General features: G+C 40.7%; 1 protein-coding gene across 1 annotated transcript in view; it reads left to right on the plus strand.

The window, feature by feature from the left end:
- The window catches only part of creb3l2 (cAMP responsive element binding protein 3-like 2), a 94,259-nt gene that overhangs the window by 16,389 nt on the left and 50,777 nt on the right, over positions 1-27,093 (plus strand). The window contains exons 2-3 of the mRNA XM_060840014.1: positions 7,447-7,654; positions 13,647-13,855. Coding sequence (XP_060695997.1) covers positions 7,447-7,654; positions 13,647-13,855 — 417 coding nt within the window. The remainder of the gene's footprint in view (positions 1-7,446; positions 7,655-13,646; positions 13,856-27,093) is intronic.

Raw genomic sequence — 27,093 nt, forward strand, 5'->3', positions numbered from 1 at the left:
TTTTGTTAATTTAATGAAGATACTTCAATGCAAAATCCTGTGAGCATATTGTTTGTTCTTATTGCAGTTAATTACCTGACTGTTCATTGAAGTGAGCAACCTTTCTTTCACACACATGAAAATGGACTGTGTCAGTAGGGGAACTCCCATTCACAATCTATGCTTTAGTGGTAGAGGCTGATGAACTGTTGCTAACAACACTTGCTAGGTAAAGTAAGGTTATTGTACATCAAGAAATGCACCTAAGTGTCTAACCTCTAGAAATGGTGGAGAACTGCACTGAATGGCAATTCTCTGGCAGGTTTTCATTTGATCCGACCTTGAACATGAATGTGAGATAATGTCTGTCTCCCATTGATACTTATGCCCAAAACATTGATTTTCCTGCTCCTCTGATGCTGCCTGACCTACTGTGCTTTTCCAGCACCACACTCTGAACTCTGAAGGTTGTACAGTAGTGGTATGAGCCACCCCGCTATATTTCACTTGCCCTCTTTTCTCGTTTCCCTCGCCCCCTTCATTTTCGAAATGCTGCCAAAGGAGGCAACATGCAAACACTGTTGCCACAGTATCATTGTTAAAACTGGTGGGTATTATAATGATTAATTGAACTGTTTTGCCTGAAGGAGGATGATGATGAAGAAGAACTTTGAGTGTTCTTGGATCTTTGTTTGTCCAGGCAAATGTAAAGTATTCTATCACACTCATGAACTTGTGCCTTGTGAAGACTTTGGGGAGTCAGTAGGCAGTATCCCTAGCCTCTGACCTTCTCTTGTAGCCACAAGGTTAATATTGCGAGTTCAGTTCTATTTCCGGTCAATAGTAACTCTCAGGATGCTGGTGGGAGCGATAATGCCATTGAATATCTGAAGATATTAAATTGGAGATGGTAATTACATGGCCATTATTTAGTGCGAATGTTACTTGCCAATATTAGATTAGATTAGATTACTTACAGTGTGGAAACAGGCCCTTCGGCCCAACAAGTCCACACCGACCCGCCGAAGCGCAACCCACCCAGACCCATTCCCTTACATTTACCCCTTCACCTACGGGAAATTTAGCACGGCCAATTCACCTGACCTGCACGTTTTTGGACTGTGGGAGGAAACTGGAGCACCAGAGGAAACCCACGCAGATACGGGGAGAATGTGTAAACTCCACATGGTCAGTTGCCTGAGGCGGGAATTGAACCCGGATCTCTGGCGCTGTGAGGCAGCAGCGCTAATCACTGTGCCGCCCCAAATTTCAGGTGTTGCTTCACATTGACATGGACTTCTTTGTTAGCTGGGTAGCCGCAGTTGACACTGATAATTATCAGCCAACATCCCCGCTTTTGACCTAATACAGGAAGAAAGGTGATTTAAAGATGGTTAGGAACTAATGCCCTTAACAGGCTTTGCATGTAAGTTGATTAATTGGAAGCATGGGTGATTTTAATGATGTTTCATCAGAGATGAGAAGTACTATGGGTGATTTGATGGTGGGAAGAAAGCCGTTCGGTTACCTATAATAACCCTTGCTGATTTTCTTTTTAAAAACCTGAGGAACTAAGGGGCTCTTGTGGCACAGTGTACGTGCCTCTGAACCAGGAGGCCTGGGTTCAAGTCCTGTCTACTTCTGAAGATGTAATGACACGGAGGTGAACCCCTCTGTTAATTAAACCAAACACCAAGAAAAGCTCATCTCGTAATCTGTTAAAATATGACTGACTGACAACTCTCAAATTTCACTAAAGAAAATAACTTTTTTTTGTTAACAAAAAAAAGTGAACATTAACAACTATTCACAATTCTAAGCCCCCTTTCTCTTAATTTGTTTATTATCTGCCTCCAACTCTATAAAAATACGCTGTTCAAATAAGTCACATTAAAATTACATCAACTTAGTTTCAAAACCACACAACTGCTGTCATCATCTGTGACTTCGTTCTTCTGGCTACTGAATTCCCTGAGCCGACTTCTTTCTTTTTACTGCAAGTGTGTTTCATGTGAAAAGGTACCTTAGATTGAGCGTTTCCTAATTTCTTGGAGAGCAAGCTGTTAGATCTTCAGGAGTTTCTGTCTCAGTGGCAGTTGCTGTCTCTCCAATTTTCAAAATTTCAGCTTTTTTATACCCCAAACATCAAATTGTCTCATTGAACCAATGTTGGCAAAACAATAAATTCAAACATTGGCATCCTGGGGCATAATTTAAACTGGTTAAATTTGAATTGTTGTCAAAACAGCAACCGAAACTCAGGTATCCCTTTCACAGCCAAATGTTGCATATTTTCAATTTTCCAGTTCACTCTGGGGCTGCTGTCTAGCCATATATACAGGTGCTTCAAAGCTCTCAGTTAGAACAGCATGCTCTCTAAGGTACAGTACATGCCTTCAATTTCATAACACATCTCTGAATTGGTTAATTGAGAAATACCTCCTTGTTTATCCTTTATAAGAGGGCTCTTGTGGTGCATTGGATCTGGGTTCAAGTGCTATCTGCTGAAGATGTGCTTCATAACATCCCTTTATTTTTCATACTTGTACCAAAATCATTTAAGAGTCAGTTCTGCAGAAGGATCACTGGACTAGAAAGGTTGACTCTATCTTTCTTCACAGATGCTGTCCAAGTTTTCCCAGTAATTTGTTTTTGATTTAGAATCGTTTTAGATTGCAGGGCAACACCAGCAAATTGCAAAATGGAATGACAATTGATACATTCTTTATACATCAGAGAGGCAAATATGCTTCTATGAAGAATTTAGGAAACCATTGTATACTAAGTTTTGAACAAAACTTTCCTCAGGATTGTCCTGATCAATCAGCACAAATTTGGCAGGAAATTTACAGACTTATTGCTGAACTTCAATCAACACTGATCAAAAGACCCTCTGGAAATCCTTGATTATAACTTTGAAAACATGCTGTTCATTTTCCAATCCTCCACATATCTAGCAGCCTGATATGATGGGTATATAATGATACTCTTCCAAAAGGATTAGGCCCTCAGTGGAAAATGAATTTGAGCTAATGACTGATGTGCTATTGCCCATGCTGTGCTCCTGGCCAGGTTGAATTTGATTTTGTCTTTGACAGTCTTGTTTGTTTTGTTTTTGAGGGCCCTGCCCGATTGAACTTCACCTAATCATTAATATTTGGAAGTCTCTCCTTTTTAGCACGTAGTTTTGAGGGAATTAGTGATTGTAGGATCTTTAGTATCTTTGAATCAGAAAACAATGTATTGTCTGCTGGAGTTTTTTTTATTGTTGCAATTAACAATCTGAACAACTCAATAATGTGACAGTGATTATTCTACCAGATGTTTGTTTGCTTGAGAGAACTCTTGCCATTTTCCAGTACTGTAAATTTGGGTAACACTACAATATTGGAGCGAGAGCGAAGACCTGCTTATGGATTCGTCTTGATGTCGAACGCAAAAGTTTCGAGTGACACTCGAGCATAACAGACATTACGTGTTCTGAGACAGATGTTTCAAATTCCTACAACAGTGCTAATCGTATGGAATTGTTTAGGCGAGTAGGCCTGTTTAGAACTTGTCTGCAGAGTGGTAATGAATATTCTTAATTTGAACCATGGCCAAGTTAGATTGTTGGCCAGTCAAACTGACTGGTTGTTGGTCTCAGTGAAACTGTAAGTGGAAATGAATGTGTCATTGCGTGAATGAATTGGTGATTTGGATGCGTTTCATTACAATCTCAAAGTTTCTAGCCAGGGAACCATTTGCTTTGATTTAGAATATTAAAGATGAGAAAAAGTGTTTTATCAAATTTAACATAATAGATTAAATACCTCTGTATTTTTGCTACTGTATTTTCTATTTTAGCATGATTTTAAATAGGAATAGGTGTGCTGCACTTCCCAGTAACATTCATGATTGTTGCCACTTTGTCATGAACTAGAAAAAATGAACTCCCTTTAAAACCAAAGCATTTTCTCAAGCCAATGAAGGCTGAGGTATTTCCAGCTGAAATCAGGTTGTATTTTTGAAACAGCTATTTAGGCTAACAGCTAATGGAGATATCCATTTTAGATAAAGCCATGCATATGAATCAAATGTAAGCCTATTTTGGTATCTGTTGGATTAAAATCTAATTCTAATTTAGTAGTATCTGCCTGCATGGTTTTGAGAATATTTCCACTGTTTGCGGATTGGCCAATAATTCAGAAACTTTTAGGATACTTTTCCCCACGGTTCAGTTCAGCTTTCCATCAAATCTAAAGGTTCTTATTTTATTGAGCTGAATATTTCGTAAACTTGGAGTTTAGTTTGTGAAGTTGTAGGGTGATAGATATTAATGAGGGAATGGGTCTGTGGCATGTTGGAATTGTTCCTCTTGTTTCTTTTTGGGAACGTCAGGTTAATTATGTAAACAAAATTCCATAAGTGACTAACGGAAGGAGAGTGCTGAAAGGCTACCTGCTATCATGCTGCCAGTGTTCCCAGATTAATCATTGGAGTTTGGACAGTGATCTGCTCGAGTTTCTACCACACTGCTTGCATTTTCTTCCTTTTGTTGAGCCATTGTTAGATTCACTCAGTTGGCAGATTTTGTTTCAGTGCTGATTTTGTTGAGGGTAGGAGGTGGTGAGCATACTTGCTGCTTTTACTTCATTGAGAATTTGTGACTACCTAGCCCAGATCATGGCCTAAACCTCAAATTTAAAAAAAAACTCTTTCCCATGTGATTAAAAATTGAACCAAAAATGCAAATTATTTTCTGTATAAAAGTTAGCTAAATTAATATGAAAAAATTACATTGCTTGTCCTTACATGATATCTCCGTGCTTGGAAATTAAATTTTCTGAAATTTAGATTTCAAATGTTTATTGCATTATACTGTATCGCAATAGCACATAAAAGTGAGGTACATTCTAGCGCAAATAAAGCTGAATTTTAAGTAATCCTTAATAGTTCCTTTTATTTTTTAAAGTTAACTTTGTAAGAACCATCTCCAAGCAGTTCACCTAGGGGTCTATAGCACAGCAAGCAGTTATCATCAGTCTCATGATTTCAAGGAAGCTTCTTCGAAGAAAAATTCAAGTCCAGTGAACTTTCAATGACGTCTCTTTTAAAGTAACCACTACAGGTGTTTTCACAAAACTTGCAATAAAATACATTTTGTTTTTCCAACTCCGCAAGACACAAGTCCTCTAGGCAGTATTAAATATAGGGGGTTTTTTTTAGCACAAGTTAAAACTAAGCTAATGTAGAATGCAGTTTTTTTTCCACATGATAGGTCTTTCCTCGAGATTAATGATGCCAGGTGTTTGAGGTTTTTAAGTAATGTAGGCTTGTGCTGTTGGAACTTGCAGTTTTAGTCTTGGCCGGCTTTGTAGTACTGCTCCATAATTAAAGTATAGAAATGGATCTCATTTGTCAACTGAGAAACTGCCATCAAACTGGCCCATCAATGTGCTGCAATGATTAAAATAAAGGCAATGACAATATTAGGTTAACTGGTTAATGCACTTCAATTACTTGACCATAACTAAACTAAAACTAATTATTAAACATACGTTTCCTGATAATTTAGCTATAAGGAACACGTGATGGCCATGATGGAATGTTTGTACTTGCCCAGATGAGTGCTGCTTCAATGGTAATTAGGTTTGACTTCATCCAAGGCAGAGTCGTTCCCAACTACCACCTTAGTCATTTGCTCATCAACAATGTACCCTGGCTGAAATGTCTACCATCTACAAGATGCACTGCAACCACTACCAAGGTTACTTGAATAGCACTTTCTAAACCGTCAATATTTATGTCAAGAGCAGCAGATGCTTAAGAATGCTAATATCTATGCACTTCCTTTTAAATGATGCACTTTCCTACTGAGAAGTCTGTTTAGATTCCTTGTTGTTGGATTGAAATCCTGCAATTCCTTTCCTAACAGCACCATGGATATGTATTTACAACATGTGAACACAGTGGTTGAAGAAATCTATATGTTATCACCTTTACAAGGGCAGTTAAGGTTGGGCATAGTGTTTGATTGGATGGGAAAAGTGAAGTTATATTGTCACAGAAAATATAACCTCTGAGTTGCCCTTTTAGGTCTTATGTTTCTTGTCAATGACGAACACTAGATTGTTTGCAGTGATGGTACTGTCATTAATCTGAATGCACTTGGTCTCTCCAGAGCTGGTCATTGCCTTCGAATTGCGTGATTCAAATGCTATATTGTATGTTGCCTCTCTTTTACATATTTCTATACAGTGGGGTGAACTCCTAGCAATGCTCAAGCACCTGAAAGTTATCTGCAGTACCAACTCGAACATTTCATACTACTGATATTGAGATTTTTCATGGAACCTGTACAATGTCTAGCTTGCAAATGAGCAAACTTTTCCTAAGTGTTTGATACGTGGGATTTTTGGTTCATTTCTTCTCACCAGTGTTGACCTGCTTCCCCCTTTGTGTGGCATTGCTATAAATATTCTGTTGAGATTATACATATTGGAAACTATTAAAGTGCAAACATATTCTCCCACGCAGCAACACCTCTGCTGGAGGAATTTGTAGAGCACGAAGAACCATGCTATTGTGCTATTGTACTATTGTATTTTAGCTAGTTCAGGTTTAACAAACAAATACAAACTGCCTGCTGCTTCTGTTTCATTGCTATCTATTGGATCCATTGAAAGAGTATCAAACTTAATCAGTACCTTTTAAGCAGTATCAAACAAACACAGAATACTGGAGAAACTGAGGTCTGGTAGCATCTGTGGAGAGAGAAACAAAGTTAATGCTTTGAGTCCAGTATGATTTCTTTTGCTCCCAGACTTTCTCTGTTTGTTTGTTTGTTTGTTTCAGACTTCCAACCTTAGGCTCCATGTGTTACTTATTCCTTGTTTTCCTTGTGAAGATGTTTCTTTTCTTTTGTATGAGGGGGTGAAGTAAATTGAGTAGCATATTTATAATTCCAAATCATTAAGGATTTCTTCATTCCAACCACATTGAGTGCTTCTGAGTGTCACTGACTGCTGCATAGCAGCCCATCAGCTCTGGTAACGCTACTGGCAGATTCAATGCTCACCAAGATTGTCAATCACTTTGTTTCATGCAAACCAAAGCCATGCAGCTATTCCTTCCATTTTAACTCATGCCTTCACCAGTGTGTCAATAAAACAACTGACATTTTTCTTAGCAAGCAACACACTCCCCCTTGTCCCATAGCTTCTTTATAATGTTTGTTCAGGAAAGCTGAAACAGTGGTATGTTGCCATTGCATGCAATTATCTATCAGAAAAAAGCAGTGCACTTGAATGCATTTCCCATTACAACCACTAATGTTAGAAAGAACAATTGTCCCTAATCTGGTTTCTACAAATTTCCATGACTTTTCACTAATTTTCCATGGCTATTTTATTCTTGAAAATGTTACCAATGCCAAGTTCTAGCCTGAGTTATCGTGCATAATTATTCTTCTCTTGCATGTTTCAGCACTTCACTGAAATGTTGGATGAGCTTTCCAAGGATATGCTGCATCACCTTTTCAATGATCCTTTCCTTTCGGACAAAAGTGAGCTGATGGATGCAGAACTGTCGCCTGCTCCACACATTCAAGCTGAGCACAGCTACTCCCTGGCAGGCGACTCCCGCCCGCAATCCCCACTCACACAGATCTCGACTGAAGAGGATTTCAGTGAAGGTATTAATGTGACATCTTCGTTCAAAGTTTGTAGCTCGGGTTGTTGTTGTTGTCGTCGTCATCTTCGTCTTCACCGAGCTGGGAATTTGTGTTGCAGACTTTTCGTCCCCTGTCTAGGTGACATTCTCAGTGCTTGGGAGCCTCCGTGAAGCGCTTCTGTGATCTTCCCTCCGGCATTTGTAGTGGTTTGAATCTGCCGCTTCCGGTTGTCAGTTCCAGCTGTCCGCTGCAGTGGTCGGTATATTGGGTCCAGGTCGATGTGCTTATTGATTGAATCTGTGGATGAGTGCCATGCCTCTAGGAATTCCCTGGCTGTTCTCTGTTTGGCTTGTCCTATAATAGTAGCGTTGTCCCAGTCGAATTCATGTTGCTTGTCATCTGTGTGCGTGACAACACTACTATTATAGGACAAGCCAAACACAGAACAGCCAGGGAATTCCTAAGAGGCATGGCACTCACCCACAGATTCAATCAATAAGCACATTGACCTGGACCCAATATACCGACCACTGCAACGGACAGTTGGAACTGACAACCAGAAGCGGCAGATTCAAACCACTACAAATGCCGGAGGAAAGATCACAGGAGGCTCCCAAGCACTGAGGATGTCACCTCGACAGGGGACGAAACGTCTGCAATACAAATTCCCAGCTCGGCAAACAGAACCACAACAGTGACATCTTCGATTCCGAGTTCGGTTTCAACTTCAAAGTCTAAATCCATTTTTTGGGGAAAAAAACAGCTTTTGTCATGCCTCACAACCCTGATTGAATTCTTTGAGGAAGTGATGGTGAAGGTAGAGCAGTGGATTGTGTACATGGATTTTAGCAAGACATTTGATAAGGTTCCCCATGGTAGGCTCCTTCAGAAAGTAAAGAGGCATGGGATACAGGGAAATCTGTCTGTCTGGATTTAGATGACAGAGTGGTGGTAGATGGAAAGTATTCAGCCTGGACCCTGACCAGTGGTGTTCTGCAGGGACTTCTAGGAGGTCCTGGGATCTCTGTTCTTGGTGATTTTTAAAATGACTTGGGATAAGAAGTGGAAGGGTGGGTTAGTAAGTTTGCCAATGACATGAAGGTTGGTGGAGTCGTGGATAGTGTGGAGGGCCGTTGTAGGTTACAATGGGACATTGATAGGATGCAGAACTGGGCTGATAAATGGCAGATGGAGTTAAACCTGGAAAAGTCTGAAGTCATTCACTTTGGAAGGTTGAATTTGAATGCAGAGTACAGGGTTAAAGTCAGGACTCATGGCAAGGTGGAGAAACAGAGATTGTGGGGTCTATGTCTTAGATCCCTTGAAGTTGCCACCCATATTAATAGGATTATTAAGAAGGCGTATGGTGTGTTGACTTTCATTAGGAGGAGAATTGAGTTTAAGAATAGTGAAGTTATGTTGCAGCTCTCCTGGTTAGACCACATTTGGAATATTGTGTTCAGTTCAGGTCGCCTCAGTGTAGGAAGAATGTGGATACTTTAGAGGGGGTGCAGAGGAGATTTACCAAGTGCTGCCTGGACTGGAGGGTATGTCTTGTGAAGAAAGATGGAGGAAGCAAGGGTTTTCTCATTGGAGCGAAGAAGGGGGAGAGGTGACTTGGTAGAGGTGGACACGATATTGATAGGCAGAGATAGAGTGGATCGCCAGAGACTTTTTCCCAGGGCGGAAATGTCTATCATGAGGGGGCATAATTTTAAGGTGATTGGAGAAAGGTTTAGGGGAGGTGTCAAACGTAGATTCTTTACTCAGAGTGGTGGAAAGCACTGCCAGTAGTGGTAGTCGAGTCAGATACATTTAGGGATATTTAAGTGACCTTTGGATAGGCACATTGGAACTTAGTACAATGAAGGGTATGCAGGTTAGTTTGATCTTTAGAGTAGGATAGAAGGCCAGCACAACATTGAGCCAAAGGGCCTATATTATATTGTACTGTTCCATGTTCCATTTTCCATGTTTTAATTTGTGCTGGAAGTTGCTTTGTTTACAAATTGGAACTATTTTGAATAATCTAATTCTGCAGTATAAAACATTGTGTGGGAGCTGTACTGGTAGAATTGGGATCTATTCAAAATAAGCCTGGGGTCTCCAATAGTAGAGTCCTGCATCTGCATGAGAGTGCTTAGTTGGTATTTTGATGTTACCCTAGATTCTATTTTAGAGAAAGTCAAATACATTTACTTGTCGAATGCTAAGTGTCCATCCAGGAGGCCTACAGAATGAGCTACAACAGGTATGACCTTGGGGCTTTGCCAAGTTTTCTGAGCTCAGTTGACCTCCAGGTAAGGGTGATGTTTTGACCTCCAGGGTCTGGTTTAACAAGTAAAAAATTGAGCAGTTCCTTTTTCTGATACTGCCCAGTGACCCGTGCTTCCAAGGACAGAGCTGAGCTATAACGGTCCATTTGCTTGAATAACCAGATAACTTATTGTCTAGGCTTAAACTTGGAGATGGTGTTATTCCATTTTGGCCTTATACAGAGAATAGATGGGGAAGATTTTGTCAGCAGTCTGATATTTTACAGTTGTAGATCTTTTCCAGTTTGGGAGAGAAAAATCACAAGACAGATCTTGTTTCATCGGTCACCAGCATAACCACATAAGGAAATTAATTTAATTTTCTTTTTTATTCCCATACTCCTCTACAGCAAGAGGTAAAGCAATATATCTAGTGTGCTTGAGGTTGAGGTCTTATCCAACTTTAACAAGTTGTTGGCTGGTGTGTATTACCAACTGTTTTGTTGAATGTAGTACTTGCACTCTATCATAACCAGGAATGAATATTTCTGTTCTGTGGCTTAGCAGAAGAATGTTGAGCTGCAGAACATCTGATTGGAACAATTACATGTTACGAGTCAATGAGTATTCCTGGAATTCTGGGATAATCACTTACCTGTGGCGAGCTCCCAATGGACTGCTGTTGGGAACTTCCAAACCGAGCTTGGAGTTTTGAAGCATTGAAATAGTCATTTAAAAGGCTCCAATTTGAAATAAACAGAAGGACAGGAATTAAGTATGTACAGTATGGGGACAATGTGATGGTTGGCAGCCATTATGCTGAAGGTGTTTGGGTGATAGATTATCCTGGATTCCGTTTGATCCCTAATTGCCCCAGAGAAAGTGGTAGTGGAGCTCCCGCCTTGAGCCATTGCAGGCTATTTAGTGCAGGTACATCCACCGAATTGTTAGGAAGGGGTTTCCAGGATTTTGTCCCACCAACATTGAACTAATGGTGATATATCTCCAGGTCAGGATGGTGAGTGCCTTTGGTGGGTAGTATTCCCCTGAATCTGCTGCCTTTGTCCTTCTAGATGGTTTTGGTCAAGGGCTTGAACGTGCTCCCAAGAAGCCTGAATTAACTTCAGCCATGTATCTTGCACCTGGTGCTAGTGAGTATCAGTGGTGAAGGAATGAATGTTTGTGGATGTGGTGGCAGTCAAGCAGGATGCTTTATCCTGGATGGTGACAAGCCTAGCATGTTGGGATTGCACTTATCCAAGCAAATGGAGACTGTTCCATCACACTCTTGATCAGCGTTCCCTCTAAGCTGCTATGATATTCTACACACAGTAATCAGTGTGTCAACATTAATTTCTAATTCTGGAAATCACAGCTGTACACTGACCTCAGGATTGTGCAGAAGGAAAAACAGGAATGCTGCTCTTGTGCTTTATAGATGGTGGACAGATGTCAGGAGGAAGTTATGGAGACAGGAAGATGTGTAGGAGCTGGAGCAGCTTACAAAAATAGGGAGGTGTGTCGAGTCTGGAGGAATGAACATCGCTAGCGAGGTGTGTAGCAGATAGAGGAGGTTGGAGATAGGGAAGGTTGTAGGGGCTGGAGGCAGTTGCAGAGATTGGGAGGAGTGTAGTGGCTGGTGGAGGTGACTGATGGGGAGAAGTATAGAGGCTGAAGGAGGTTACAGAGATAGGGAGGTATACAGTGGCTGGAGAAGTTTACACAGTTGGGAGGTTTCTAGGGGCTGCAGGAGGTTACAAAAAAAAGGAAGGGTGTACAGTTGTAGGGTGAGATAACAGTGATAGGATATCAAGTGGGGACTGGGACAGGTTACAAAAATAAGGATAATTCCATGATTCCCAACCTCTGGCCTGCTTTTGTAACCACTGTATTTATATGGCTAGGCTAGTCCAGTTCAGTTTCTGCGCAATGGCAATCCCCAGGTTGTTAGTATCGGATTGAATCGAAGTGATGGTTAGATTGTCTGCAGTTGAAAATGGTCATTGTCTGTCATTTGTGTGGTGCAAATGTTAGTTGTTGTTTATCTGCCTAATTTTGGATTTTTGTCCAGTTCTTATTGCAAATGGATACAGACAACTTCTGTATCTGAAGTGGTGTGAGTAATGGTGAATGCTGTGCAATCATCAACTAATGTTCCCAGTTTTGACCTTATAATGGAGGTCATTGAAACCACTGAAAATTGTTGAGCCTAGGATACTGTCCTGAGGAACTCTTGGGGCCGAGGTGACTGACCGCCAACGACCACAAACTTGTTTTGTGTCAGATTTGACTTCAACCAATGGAGAATTTTCTCTTTGATTCCCATAGATCCCAGTTTAGTCAGAGTTCTTTGATCCACATCTCTCAGATGCTGCCTTGATGTTGAAGGCAGTCACTGACTCTTCACTTCTGGAGTTCAGCCCTTTTCTCATCCTTGAACTTTGGCTATAGTTAGGTCAGGAACTGTGTGGGCCTGGCAGAACCCAAATGAAGGCCAGTGAGCTGTGTCTTTTTTTTTGAGTAAATTTGCTTGACGGCTTCCATCAATTTGCTGGTGATCGAAGTGGTAAAAAATATAAATCAGTTTCATATTTGAAAGGACTTTATTTATAGCATTGGGAACAATTTCCATGTAATCATTCAGACAGTGTGTAAAACCTTCTATGCTATTTACTTCGGTTCATCAAGTCATAACGCAAATTCTTCAGATTTACTGTCTACATCTGGAACAGATCTATCAGCACAAGAGTATACATCCAAGAAGCACTGTGAACCCTCAGGAGAACTTATTCAACTACAATCTGTAATTTCAGATTGGTATTTGTGGCTGGAATGGATTTGTCCTGCTTTTTGTGTACAGAACATACCCAGGAAATTTTTCACATCGTTGGCTTGATCCCAATGTTGTATCTGAACTGGAACAGGTCGGCTTGGGATGCAGCTAGTTCTGGAGCATAAGTCTTCATTGTTGTTACTGGAATATTGTCGGGTGCCATTTACAATATCCAGTGGCTTCAGCTATTTCTTGATTTATCATTTGGCTGAAGGCAGGCATCTATGATACTGGAACCCTCAGAAGGAGACTGATGTAAGTCATCCAATCAACAACACCACTGGCTGAAGATAGCTGCAAATTCTTCAGCGTTGTCTTTTGAACAGTTGGGCTGGGCTCTCCCGTTATTGATGATGGCAATATTTGTTCCAGTGAGTTTAAATGCCAACTATCATTCACAATTTGCTGTGGCATGACTGCAGAACTTGCAGATCCAATTGGCTGGTTCTAACATTGTTTAGCTCTACATAATCATATGCTGCTTCTGCTGTTTGGCATACACACAGTCCTCTATTATCAGATTAACTCCACATATTTAGGTATACCTGGTGCTGCTTCTAGAATGCATTCATCATTGAAACAAGGGCTTGAAGGTAATTGTAGAGTGAGGAACATGTTGGACAGTGAAATTACAGATTGTAGTTGAATAAGTTCTCCTGAGGGTTCACAGTGCTTCTTGGATGTATACTCTTGTGCTGATAGATCTGTTCCAGATGTAGACAGTAAATCTGAAGAATTTGTGTTATGACTTGATGAACCGAAGTAAATAGCATAGAAGGTTTTACACACTGTCTGAATGATTACATGGAAATTGTTCCCAATGCTATAAATAAAGTCCTTTCAAATATGATACTGATTTATATTTTTTAACAGCTGTCAAACTTTGTAAAATCTGTGAAATTTTTTTTCATATTTTTCTCTGCAGATATGGAGTGTGAATCCTGGTCAGTGGGCTCTGATCTAAAGCCAATCACATTGAAGCATGAAGCTCTCCTTTGTGATAGTAACTGTCTTGCTCCTTCTGTTACCTTAACAACCGCAACCACTTCTGTGGGTGATGTCGTACTTGAGACATACAAGATGGACACAGCCTCTGTGACTGAATCAGGTCTTGATGCAATCCCAGATGGTGAGGTGAGAGCTACCATTTGTGTTTCAGTTTGTATTTCTGGGGTTGTCTCTGAATCTTAGGCTACCCTGAGTTTGCTGATTATAAGTGGACAATTGATTGTGCTGGAATGCTAATGCTATTTCAGCGAAATGATTCCTACTGGTAATGGTAGAATTTGCTTAGGTGTGATGCTTTCCCTTTTTACTCCTTATTATCCTTGCTAACTGTCCTGAGCCATGGTAATTGGCTTATGAGATTTGGTAACACAAGTATTAGATTTCATAGTTCCCAGTAAAGAGTCTGGATTGTGGGATGGTGTCAGGTAACTTTTATTGCAACTTTACTTTTTAGTACAGCTTCGTTTCTCAAAGCAGTAAGGCACACAAAAAGCTTCCAAATGTCTTAACTTATACAGTTTAAACTTAGAGCACGCACATCTCCCCTTTGATTATGATTGGTCAGTAGCAATAAGTTATCCCTTTGAAATTTGCTGTCTGGTACAGCATTTTATACAGTTCAAGCTTGTCTCAGCAATTTTAATGTATTTCTAATTAAGCTAATTATATCACTGAATGATAAGGAGATGGACAGGCTTGTGGTCCACCACTTGTCCTCCATGATGTTTCCCAAATTCTCTTATCTCTCTTCTTGAGGCTTTTCACAATGGATACTCTATTCAAGTAACATTGGCCAGCTACACCATGTTCACTGCCAATTAATTGGATAATCACCTATTACTTCAGGACCTTTTAAATTCTTCATCACAGGAAATACAAAAGAATATTGATTTTAAATCAGTTTCAACAAAGTTGTGTGGTTACACCTAATGTTTTTAATGTATTCATTCAATCCACATTTCAATGTCTGCTAATTTGTGTACCTACGATTCATTTCTCCCTGTAATGATATGGGGGGCTACTTTTACTGTCTGAAATTGGTTGAACCTTTTCCTCTAATACTTTTGGTGACTTTTCTTGTATATAAATGATTCTATAACTTCTTCAAACCTGTATCTATGATTATCTGAAGAGTCTTAATTAAAACCTACTCTTAATATTGATTAAATAATTCAAGAGCACTAATGTGTGTGAAATATTCTTATCTATGTCTTATGCATAAGCAACTGCAGCTGCACATTCTATCTCAGTCCAGTAACCTTGGGTCAACAGAGCTATTCTACTTGTGTGGACTACATTAAGCAAATATTTTCCCAAGCCCTGTAACTACAGTCAGCCATGTTCTGCTGCATTAGTAAAAGGCAGCCGTCAGCCATTTTGTGTTGCTCAGTCATGGGCATCCCAACACAAATTAACCTTCTGGAATATAAGGACAATGGCCTACTCCAGCTCTTTTGTTTTTGCGTTGTTCTTTCATGGGATGTGGGCATTCCTGGCTAGGCCAACCTTTATTGCTCTTTTGTAATTGTTTGGAATAAATGACATTGCTATGGGTCTAAAGTCACACATAGGCCAGATCAGTTAAGGCAGGGAGGTATCTTTTCCTAAAGGTCACTCATGAACCAGATGGGTTTTATGAAAATAGATAGCAGTTACATGGTTTGCCTCTTTATTCCAGATTTTTATTGAATTAAGATCCCACTACCTACCATGATGGAATTCAAACCCATATACCCATTACATTAGCCTGGAGTTCTGACTTAGTAGTCCAGACTAGTCTTAGTCTGGTTTAAATTAATACTACATTAGAATGATCACTCTTGAAGAATAACCAGCTAAATCCCATTGAGGAGTAAAGCATGAATAAGGTCCACTAATATCATTGAGCTGGAATAATGCAAATCAACTGCAAATTGCTTTGATATTTCAAAGCTTCTATACAAAATTAAAAAGAATTATCAAGCTCTCTGTGTTTGTGCCCTGACCATTACAGCTGCTATGCATCAATCCGAAAGTAGGCATGTTTGCTGCATTCTTAACACAAAAAAGGATATGCACACAAACTAAGTACACTTGAAAAATACAAACCTATCCTGCTTTTCCCCCACAGTATATCTCAAATCTTTCTATTGCCAGAAATGCATCCAATGTTTCCTGAACTGGCAGGGACTGTCTGCTTCCAACTCCTCTCTGCTATCGCAAGGTTTGTAGCTCAGGTTGAGGTTTAGGTTGTAGGTTTGCTCGCTGATTTGTAGGTTTGATATCCAGACGTTTCATTACCTGGCTAGGTAACATCATCAGTGGCGACCTCCAAGTGAAGTAGGAGACAACAGCTTCGCTTCACTTGGAGGTCGCCACTGATGATGTTACCTAGCCAGGTAATGAGACGTCTGGATATCAAACCTACAGCTCAGCGAGCAAACCTACACCCTAAATCCTCTCTGCTAATCTACTGCACAGCTCTTCAGTGCTTTAATCAAACATGTTCTACTTGAGCTTTCCTAATTTGAAACTACTGTTTTAGTATTTGAACCCATTGCTATATCTGATTTGCCTGGTTCAAGCTTGTCAGTTCCCTTCAATATTTTGGGAACATCGGTTATATGATCTTGATGCCTGCTCCAAGGAAATTATCTTTTCTAAAAATAAGAATCCTCTTAAATTCTTGATTCTGAACATTGGAAATTTTGTGGCAAATTTAGATGCTAGAAACCTGAGGTATATGGGAAAACCTACTGGAAATACTCAGGTCAGGAAACATCCGAGGTAAGAGAAACAGTTAACGTTTTGTCAGAATGCTCCTCAATCTGCAATTCCTATTTTACTAATGTATTGGGTTGAAATCTTTTTTTAATCAGAAATGTGCGATTAGAAGAATGATTGATTTAGGAAAAATGATCCTGTCTCAGCCCTGAAAAGATGAATAAGGACATTGAGGTTCTATTTAAGAACAAAAACAAATCCTATACAGAGGAACGTTAATTATCCACAGGACACGGGCAGGCAGTATTTCATTTGGTTAATTGAGTTCCAGATAGTCAAATGCCGGATAACATAGTTTAGCCGAGCATTGGGACCTTGTGATCTTGCTAGACAATCCAATATTCGGATAATCGAATGCCGGATAATCGAAGTTCCTCTGTATTAGATATAAATAACTGGGTTCAAATGAATCTGTTGAACAGTGTAAGGAATGCAGGGGTATTCTTAAGGTGGAGATCAGGAAAGCAAAGAGGGGATAGTTTGATAAGAAACAGTCAACATGGGGCAGGTCATACCTCATAAGCCTTATTGAAATCTTTGAGGATTTGACAAAACACCAGTGTTGAAGGTAGAGCAGTGGATGTGGTGTACGTGGATTTTAGTAAGGCATTTGAGAAGGTTCCCCATGGTAGGTTCATTCAGAAAGTAAGGAGGCATGGGATACAGGGAAATATGGCTTTCTAGATACAGAATTGGCTGGCCCATAGTAGACAGAGGGTGGTGGTACATAGAAAGTATTCATTCTGGAGTTCGGTAACCAGTGGTGTTCCACAGGGATTGGTTCTAGGACCACTGCTTTTTCTGATTTTTATAAATGATTTAGATGATGAAGTGGAAGGGTGGGTTAGTAAGTTTGTCGATGATCCACGAAGGTTGGTGGAGTTATGAATAGTGTAGAGGGCTGTTGCAGGTTGCAACAGGACATTGACAAGATGCAAAACTAGGCTGATAAGTGGCAGATGGAGTTCAACCTGGAAATGTGTGAAGTAATTTGGAAGGTCAAATTTTAATGCAGATTAGAGTTAAAGACAGGATTCTTGGCAGTGTCGCAGGACAGAGGGATCTTGACTCTATGTCCATGGATCCCTCAAAGTTGCCACCCAGGTTGATAGGGTTGTTGAGACGGCATATGGTGCGTTGGCTTTCATTAGCAGGGGGATTGAGTTTAAAAGCCACAAGGTTATGCTGCAGCTCTGTCGAGCCCTGGTTAGACTACACTTGGAATATAGTGTTCTGTTCTGGTCACCTCATGATCGGAAGACATGCCAGTTGTAGAGAGGGTGCAGAGAAGATTTTCCAGGATGCTGCCTGGACTGGAGGGCATGTCTTATGAAGTAAGGTGGAGGGAGCTAGGGCTTTTCTCATTGGAGCGAAGGAGGATGAGCGGTGACTTGATAGAGGTGTACAAGATGATATGAGGCATAGATAGAGTGGATAATTAGAGACATCTTCGCAGGGCGGAAACGGCTTTCTCAAGGGAGCGTAGTATTAAGGTGATTGGAGGAAGGTTTAGGGGAGATGTCAGAGGTAGGTTCTTTACTCCGAGAGTGGTGGGTGCGTGGAATGCACAGCCAGCAGTGATGGTAGTGTCAGATATATTAGTGATGTTTAAGTGACGTTTGGATGGGCACGTTGATGATAATGTAATATATGGTATGTAGGTTAGTTTGATCTTAGAGTAGGATAAAAGGTCAGCAAACACCGATGGCCAAATGGCCTGTACTGTGCTGTACCATTTTTTAAAAAAAATTTATTTTTATTGAAAAATAGATTTTTTAATATTGATTAGATTACATACAGTATGGAAACAGGCCCTTCGGCCCAACAAGTCCACACTGACCCTCCGAAGAGCAACCCACCCAGACCCATTCCCCTACATTTACCCCTTCACCTAACATTATGGGCAATTTAGCATGGCTAGTATTAATAATACAACTCAGCAAAACAAAACACTAACTCTTGAATATTGAGAGCATTAATTTTCACGTATTCATGCATTCGCAATTCCCCCTCTCTGGATATTGGACTCATAAAACACAATCGTTATGGCTATATAAAAGTCCTTATTAGTGTGGCGGACAAATCTGTGTCCAGGCATTCCAAAAAGGGCCACCTTTTTTTATAGAAATTCTCAGTTTTGTGGTGTACCATACTTGTAAGAAAATTCAAGGGGATATGCTCTATAATAATGTTTTCGCCAACCCAACAGGCCTGGGAGATTTTCAGACACCTAACCAAACAAGATATTCTTGGATAGAAAGTGAGGATGTTGAAAAGTTTTTTTTCTTATGTGCATCTACAGGGAACACACTGGGCAGGCCAAGAAGGAGAGAGATAAGACCATAAGACACAGGAGTGGAAGTGAGGCCATTCGGCCCATCGAGTCCACTCCGCCATTCAATCATGGCTGATTGGCATTTCAACTCCACTTACCCACATTCTCCCCGTGGCCCTTAGATTCTTGTTGTCTCGAGGAATTATCAATCTCGGCCTTGAAGACATTTAGCGTCCCGGCCTCCACTGCACTCCGTGGCAATGAATTCCACAGGCCCACCACCCTCTGGCTGAAGAAATGTCTCTGCGTTTCTGTTCTGAATTGACCCCCTCTAATTCTAAGGCTGTGTCCACGGGTCCTAGTCTCCTCACCTAACGGAAACAATTTCCTAGCGTCCACCTTTTCCAAGCCATGTATTATCTTGTACGTCTCTATTAAGTCTCCCCTCAATCTTCTAAACTCCAACGAATACAATCCCAGTATCCTCAGCCGTTCCTCATATGTTAGACCTGCCATTCCAGGGATCATCCGCGTGAATCTCCGCTGGACACGTTCCAGTGCCAGTATGTCCTTCCTGAGGTGTGGGGACCAAAACTGGACACAGTACTCCAAATGGGGCCTAACCAGAGCTTTATAGAGTCTCAGTAGCACATCTCTGCTTTTATATTCCAACCCTCTTGAGATACGAGACAACATTGCATTTGCTTTTTTAATCACGGACTCAACTTGCATGTTTACCTTTAGAGAATCCTCGACTAGCACTCCCAGATCCCTTTGTGCTTTGGCTTTACTAATTTTCTCACCGTTTAGAAAGTAGTCTATGCTTGTATTCTTTTTCCAAAGTGCAAGACCTCGCACTTGCTCACGTTAAATTCCATCAGCCATTTCCCAGACCACTCTCCCAACCTGTCTAGATCCTTCTGGAGCCTCCCCACTTCCTCAGTACTACCTGCCTGTCCACCTAACTTCGTATCATCGGCAAACTTCGCTAGAATGCCCCCAGTCCCCTCATCCAAATCATTAATATATAATGCGAATAGCTGTGGCCCCAACACCGAACCCTGTGGGACACCGCTCGTCACCGGCTGCCATTCTGAAAAAGAACCTTTTATTCCAACTCTCTGCCTTCTGTTAGACAGCCAATCCTCAATCCATCCCAGCAGCTCACCTCGAACACCATGGGCCCTCATCTTGCTCAGCAGCCTCCCGTGTGGCACCTTATCAAAGGCCTTTTGAAAGTCTAGATAGACCACATCCACTGGGTTTCCCTGGTCTAACCTACTTGTTACCTCTTCAAAAAATTCCAACAGGTTTGTCAGGCATGACCTCCCCTTACTAAATCCATGTTGACTTGTTCTAATCAGACTCTGCTCTTCCAAGAATTTAGAAACCTCATCCTTAATGATGGATTCTAGAATTTTACCAACAACCGAGGTTAAACTGATTGGCCTATAATTTTCCATCTTTTGCCTTGATCCTTTCTTGAACAAGGGGGTTACAACAGCCATCTTCCAATCATCCGGGACCTTTCCTGACTCCAGTGACTTTTGAAAGATCTCAACCAATGCCTCTGCTATTTCCTCAGCCATCTCTCTCAGAACTCTAGGGTGTATCCCATCGGGGCCAGGAGATTTATCAATTTTAAGACTTTTTAACTTTTCTAGCACTATCTCTTTCGTAATGGCAACCATACTCAACTCATCCCCGTGACTCCCTTTAATTTTTGGGATATTACGCATGTCTTCCACTGTAAAAACTGACGCAAAGTACTTGTTGAGTTCTCCTGCTATTTCCTTATCTCCCATCACTAGGCTTCCTGCATCAGTTTGAAGTGGCCCAATGTCTACTTTTGCCTGTCGTTTGTTTCTTATGTACTGAAAGAAACTTTTACTATCATTTCTAATATTACTGGCTAGCCTACCTTCATATTTGATCCTCTCATTTCTTATTACACTCTTTGTTATCCTCTGTTTGCTTTTGTATCTTCCCAATCTTCCGATTTCCCACTGTTCTTAGCCACTTTATAGGATCTCTCTTTTTCTTTAATACATTTCCTGATCAGGTCCTTCTCCACCCTTACACCCTAAATCCCCTCCATTGCACCTGCCACAGCATTCCAGTATGTTCGAAGCCTGCCACAGGACCAGAGACAATGGGTAAGAGTGCCCATACTAACTTTACACTTGGGTCATGTTGAAGATACCCCTGGTTTAAATTTTGACAAACGATCCAGAGCCAAGTGTACCCTGTGGAGAATCTTCCAATGTAAACCATGGGTCCCATTGCAAGTTGATATCTAGCTTGCATTTTCCCAAATATCTTCCCATGCCTCTGAGGAGGCCTCAACGCCTAGCTCTCTCTCTCCCAAACAATGCAAAGCCAATCAAACTCATCTGAGGGGGCACTCCCCAATTGATGATATAAAGTTCTGACAGAAAGCGTACTCTCAGCACTGAGCACCCTCCTCTCTATCAGATTTGTAGGGATCAGTCAAAAGTGTCGTTTTTTTTTTAATAAAATCCCTAACTTGAAAAAAAACGAAAGAAGTCCCTGTTAGATAGCCCATATTTCTGTGCTAACTGATCAAAGGACATCATTGTACCTCCCTCAAACAAATCACCCCTAGCTGCCCAATGTTTGAATCATGAATCATCATCCCTGGTTGAAAACCCGGCATACCCAGCACAGGTATAAGAAAAGATGTTATGCCAATATTGCCTTCCCCCTGCTGAATTGCCCTCCATGCTTTAACAGGATTGATAACTATTGGGTTATGACAATATTCCTTTTAACTGTCCTCATTTTGTCCAAAAATAGCAAGCTAGTAAGGGGGCACATTGCCTGAGAGATTTCGATATCTAGATAAAAACAAGGACTGCAGATGCTGGAAACCAGAGTCTAGATTAGAATGGTGCTGGAAAAGCACAGCAGGTCAGGCAGCATCCAAGGAGCAGGAAAATCGATGTTTCTGGCTAGACTCTGGCTTCCAGCATCTGCAGTCCTTGTTTTTACCTCATTGATTTTAACCCTACTGTGAGTCGCTCTCTCGCTCTCTCTCCAACCCCAAGGTCATCTCCACTGCCCTGAAACTACTCTTTGCTAACACACCCCCCCCCCATCCTCCTCTCTGACCTATAACCTCCGTCCCCACCCCAATTCACCTGTTGTACTTTATACTACTTTCTCCCCACTCCCACCCCCTCTCATTTATCTCCCCACTTCGCAGGCACTCTGCCTCTATTACTGATGAAGGGCTTTTGCCGAAATGTCGATTTTCCTGTCCTTGGATGCTGCCTGACCTGCTGTGCTTTTCCAGCACCACTCTAATCTAGGTTTCAATATCTAACCATATTGAAAGAGAGTCCCCACAAGCCCAGTCACTCACTCGAGATAAAAGTGAGCTTAGTTGATAGTTTTTACTGTCTGGAAGATCCACTCCCACCAGTCTGAGGCAGTTGCAGTTCAGCCAGTTTAATAAGGGGCCATGTATGATGCCAAATAAGAGATGAATCAGCCGTTCAGTCTCCTGAACATTCACTTATAAAAAATCAAGGGGAGCATCTGTGTAGGGTACAATAAACAGGGGAGAACATTCATCTTAATAAGCGCTTTCCAACCTAACCATGAGACTGGAAACACCTCTCATCTTTTGTTTCATTTTGTCAAATAATTGAACAAAATTAGCTTTAAACAACCGATCAAGAACTGTAGTGACGAATGTGCCCTAATACTCCCCCGTGACTACTTAAATGGGAATCGAGATTCGCCCTCAAGACCTAGCCCCTTCTTAAGATCACCCAAAGGTATAGCCGCTGATTTAGCAAAATTAATCTTGTACCCCGAAAAGGTGCCAAACGCACTGATGCATTGTATCAGGCGAGGCACCAAAACTGCTGGATTTGACAAAAAAAATGAGGACATCATCCATGTACAATGAAATCTTATGTAATTTTGACCCCACTTCGGGAGCCGATATATTGGGATCCCTATGAATCGTCTCCGCCAATACTTCAATCACCAATATAAAAAAACAATGGCGAAAGGGGCTGCCCCTAAAATTGCTTGATCATACCCCATTGGTGATGACCGCAGTGAGAGGGTCACTGTAGAGAACCTTTACCCATCTTATAAAGGCTTTGCCCAAGCCAAACTGCTCTCGAGTATAAAAAAGGTATGGCCACTCAACTCCGTCAAATGCCTTCTCTGCATCTAGAGGTATCACCAATCCCTGTACTGACTGGTGTTGACACGCTTGAATTACATTAAGCAGCTTCCTAACATTATTGTAGGATCTGCAGCCCTTAATGAATCTCGTCTGATCCTCTTTAACAATAGAAGGTGACACAGTTTCCAGCCTTAACACAAGAATCTTAGAGAGGATTTTAAAGTCAACATTTAAGAGGGAAATGAGCCTGTAATAAGGTCCGGGACCTTCCTTTTTTAACAGTAAGCAAATTATTGGCCTCTCTTAGATGACTGTACGAGTCTTTGAACATGTTGAGCATCGGGCCTGACAATATGCTTGTAAATTCCTCATAGAATTCGCTGGGAAGCCCATCAGGAGCGGGCGCATTCCCACTCTAATGTCGCTTCATAGCCTCCTGCACCTCTTGTTACTGTGGAGAAAGAAATAGAGGCTAGAGGACTCGAGGAAATAAATATTGATGTTTGAAAACAGTTCAGATTGAGGTCTTCGAAAATGTAGACGTAGATAAATCTCCGGGACTTGATCGCAGGAGTTTGTGGGAAGTTAGGGAGGAAATTGCACGGCTCCTTGCAGAAATATTTAGTTCTGCTATAACAAGATTCTTCAACATGAATTGGCGTTAACACAGTTGAAAAATTTAGGTCGTTATTTGGAGAAAGCAAACTTTCCTTACCTGTATTGGCTATAACAATTCCGACCTCATCAGTTTAAATAGCACAGCTATTGCGTAGTTTTTTTCTAATGTGAGATTGCACGAGAACAGATTTAATGCGCTATGTCAGAACTGACTGTATTTATATCATCTATAAATATGGGGGAAGGTGCCAAATGACTGGAAAGCATTGTGCCTTTGCTTAAGGAGGGATGTAAGGAGAAACCTGGGAACTATAGACCTGAGAGTCTGACATCAGTAGTGGATAAGTTGTTGGAAGTGATTCAGAAAGATAGGATTTATATGCATTTGGAGAGGCAAGGAATGATTAGAGATAGTCAGCATGGTTTTGTGTGAGGGAAATAGTGCCTCATAAATTTGATTGAACGGAAGTAACCAATAAGATTGAAGAGCAGTAAACATTGCTTACTTGGACCACTTCAGTGGAGCCTTTGACAGAGTTTTGCTATTAGACTGATTAATCAATTAAGATCACATGGGATTCAAGGTAAGCTTGCCAATTGGTTACAAAATTGGCTTAATGAAAGGGAGACAGAGTGATAGTAAACGGTTGTTTTTCAAACTGGAGGCTGATGACCAGTGGGTTCCATGGGGATTGGTGCCGGGTCCACTTTTGTCATTTGTATTAATGATTTAGATGGGAATATAGAAAGCATGGTTAGTAGGTTTGTGGATGACACCAGGATTGTTGGTATCGTGGATAGTGAAAAAGGTTATCTAAGATTACGAAGAGGTCTTAGTCAATTCAGTCAATGGACTGATGAGTGACAGATGGAGTTTAATTTTGATAAGTGAGAGGTATTGCATTTCGGTAAAAATAGTGCCTTTGGTAGTGTTTTAGAACCAGGAGACCTGGGGGTTCAGGTACATAATTCTTTAAAGTTTGCAATACACATGGGGTGGTTAAGAAGGTGTTAAGCATGCTTGTCTTCATTGCTCAGACCTTTAGGTATTAGAGTTGGGACATTATGTTGAGGTTGCACAGAACATTGGTAAGGCCTGTTCTTGAGTATTGTGTCCAGTTGTGGTCTCGTTTTTGTAAGAATGAAATTATTAAGCTAGAGAGGTTTCAGAAGTGATTTACTATGATGTTAAATAAAAACCGAAAGAACTTGCTTGCTGTAAATCAGAGACAAAAAGAGAAGTTGGGGAAAGGCAGAGCAGGTCTGGCAGCATGTATAAAGAGAAATCAGAGTTATAGTTCCCAGAGCTGTTCTGAGGAAGGGCCACCGGACGCAAAAAGTTAACTCTGATTTCTCAGGTGGTGCCAGACCTGCTGAGCTTTTCCAGCAACTTCTGTTTTTGTTTACCAGAATGTTGCTGGTAATGGAGAGTTTGAGTTATAAGGAGAGGCTGGATTGACTGGGACTTTTTTCACTGGTGTGTAGGAGGTTAAGAGATAACCTTAGAGAGGTTTGTAAAATCATGAAGGGTATAGATAATGTGAATAGGGTGGGGGATATCAAGACTAGGGGCCATATTTTAAGGCAGGAGAAAAAATACATATGGGGCAATTGTTTTACTTTAATAGTGATTCATGTGTGGAATGAACTTCCAGAGGAAGTGGTGGATGTGGGTATAGTTAAAACATTTAAAAGACATTTGGATAAGTTCGTGAATAAGAGCTGTTTGGAGGGATATGGGCCAGGAGCAGGTAGGTGGGGCTAGTTTAGTTTGGGATTATGATTGGCACAGACCGGTTGGATCTGTTTCAGTGCTACATGATGATACCCTTAGTTAAATAGGTGACCAGAATTTAGGGAAGGTTAGAATGTTGAAAACATAAGTATTTAGCATGATTAAAATAAATGGATAAAAGCAAATTACTGCGGCTACTGGAATCTGAAACCAAAGAGAAAATGCTGGAAAATCTCAGCAAGTCTGGCAGCATCTGTAAGGAGAGAAAAGAGCTGACGTTTCAAGTCTAACTGACCCTTTGTCAAAGCTGGTCAGCTGAGCTTTGACAAAGGGTCAGTTAGACTCAAAGTCAGCTGTTTTCTCTCCTTACAGATGCTGCCAGACTTGCTGAGATTTTCCAGCATTTTCTCTTTTTTTGGTTTAAAATAAATGGATATGTTTGAAGGCAGCTTTCCCAAAGACATGTAAGATAAAGATACCTCATTTAAGGCACAGGAGCTTGTGACCATAATGATGTTAATAGATCAAGAAAACTAAATAAAAAAAGCATCAAGAACGAGGCAATCATTATCGGTTCAGGTCATTTCCATTATTTGAATATGAAGTATGCTTCTAATCTGAGGCTTCATGGGAGTGTGTGTGGAGGGGGGAATGTATTAATATTTAATCAAGTTTGATGATTAATTCGCACAGTGAAATAAATTTAACCTGTAATAAATATGCAAGGCTTTAGAAGGTGGGTCTTTGAATAATAATTCAGTGAATGACATCTTAGATTGACCCATACTAAGGTTGAAAACAACATATTATCCATCACATTACCTATTCAGTCCATCACATTTTGCCAGTGTGTGAAGAATGTTCCATATAGGTAAGTCTTATTTATCTTGTTTTGTTCTTGGTACTCAGGATGTACTGCTAGGAAACTATAGGCAATGAGGATATGTGGTTTGAAAGAAGTGTTGAATCGTCAGCCACTGAAAGTATGGATCAGGGTATTGTTCTGAGACAACAAAGTTATTTTCAACATACAGGTATTTGAAGACAAAGATGAGTTGAGGGCTTAAATGAACTCAGATTTATTGAAGACTGTAACATTCCTGTTCAATTCTAGCAGCCCAAATCTAGATTCACTAAAAATGCTGCAGTTTAATTAGCTATTCAGCCAACAAGGAACAATAACAATTTTAGTTCATATGTCTGCCAAAATGCCTGACCATTGTTCAAACATTGAGTGAAGTAATTAAACACTCCTCAACAGTGTTTTAGCTTTCCAAGTGGGAAGTTTCCACTGCAGATAAAAACACGTGTGGAAATGAAAAACAGAGGCTCTACCAGACCTTATGAAGTAATTATTTCTTTTACATTTGTCAATTGATGGGCTTCAGTTGATGTTTTAAGAATATATGGAGTTTTAAATACTACATCTAATGAAGCATGAATGAAAGTAAAACCATAAAAGCAGCTTTATAGCTGCTGATGGTTTACCCTGGAGGTGGGTGCAGGGTAATATTGCTGAGATTTCATCCTATGTTGGGTAGTTGCAATGCTTTTGAAGTGCAAATCCATCACTTAGAGCAAGAGACAGCTTTTAAAACTTCTATGTGTTTTACCCAGTTAAAAGTAAAGAGCCTCTTGTTGATGATAAGCCTAAAAAAAGTACAAAAATATATGTCCTGGTTAAAGGTGAATGTCAGCTCATACTGCTAGGGTACCTCTAAGCTCTCAGAACTCTACCATTTCTAATTTATGTTCGTGTCTTTGGTTCAGAAGACATCTGCCCCAGAACTAATCACATGCCTAGCCAA

The sequence above is a fragment of the Hemiscyllium ocellatum genome, chromosome 19 (assembly GCF_020745735.1).
Source record: "Hemiscyllium ocellatum isolate sHemOce1 chromosome 19, sHemOce1.pat.X.cur, whole genome shotgun sequence".
Lineage (NCBI taxonomy): Eukaryota > Metazoa > Chordata > Chondrichthyes > Orectolobiformes > Hemiscylliidae > Hemiscyllium > Hemiscyllium ocellatum.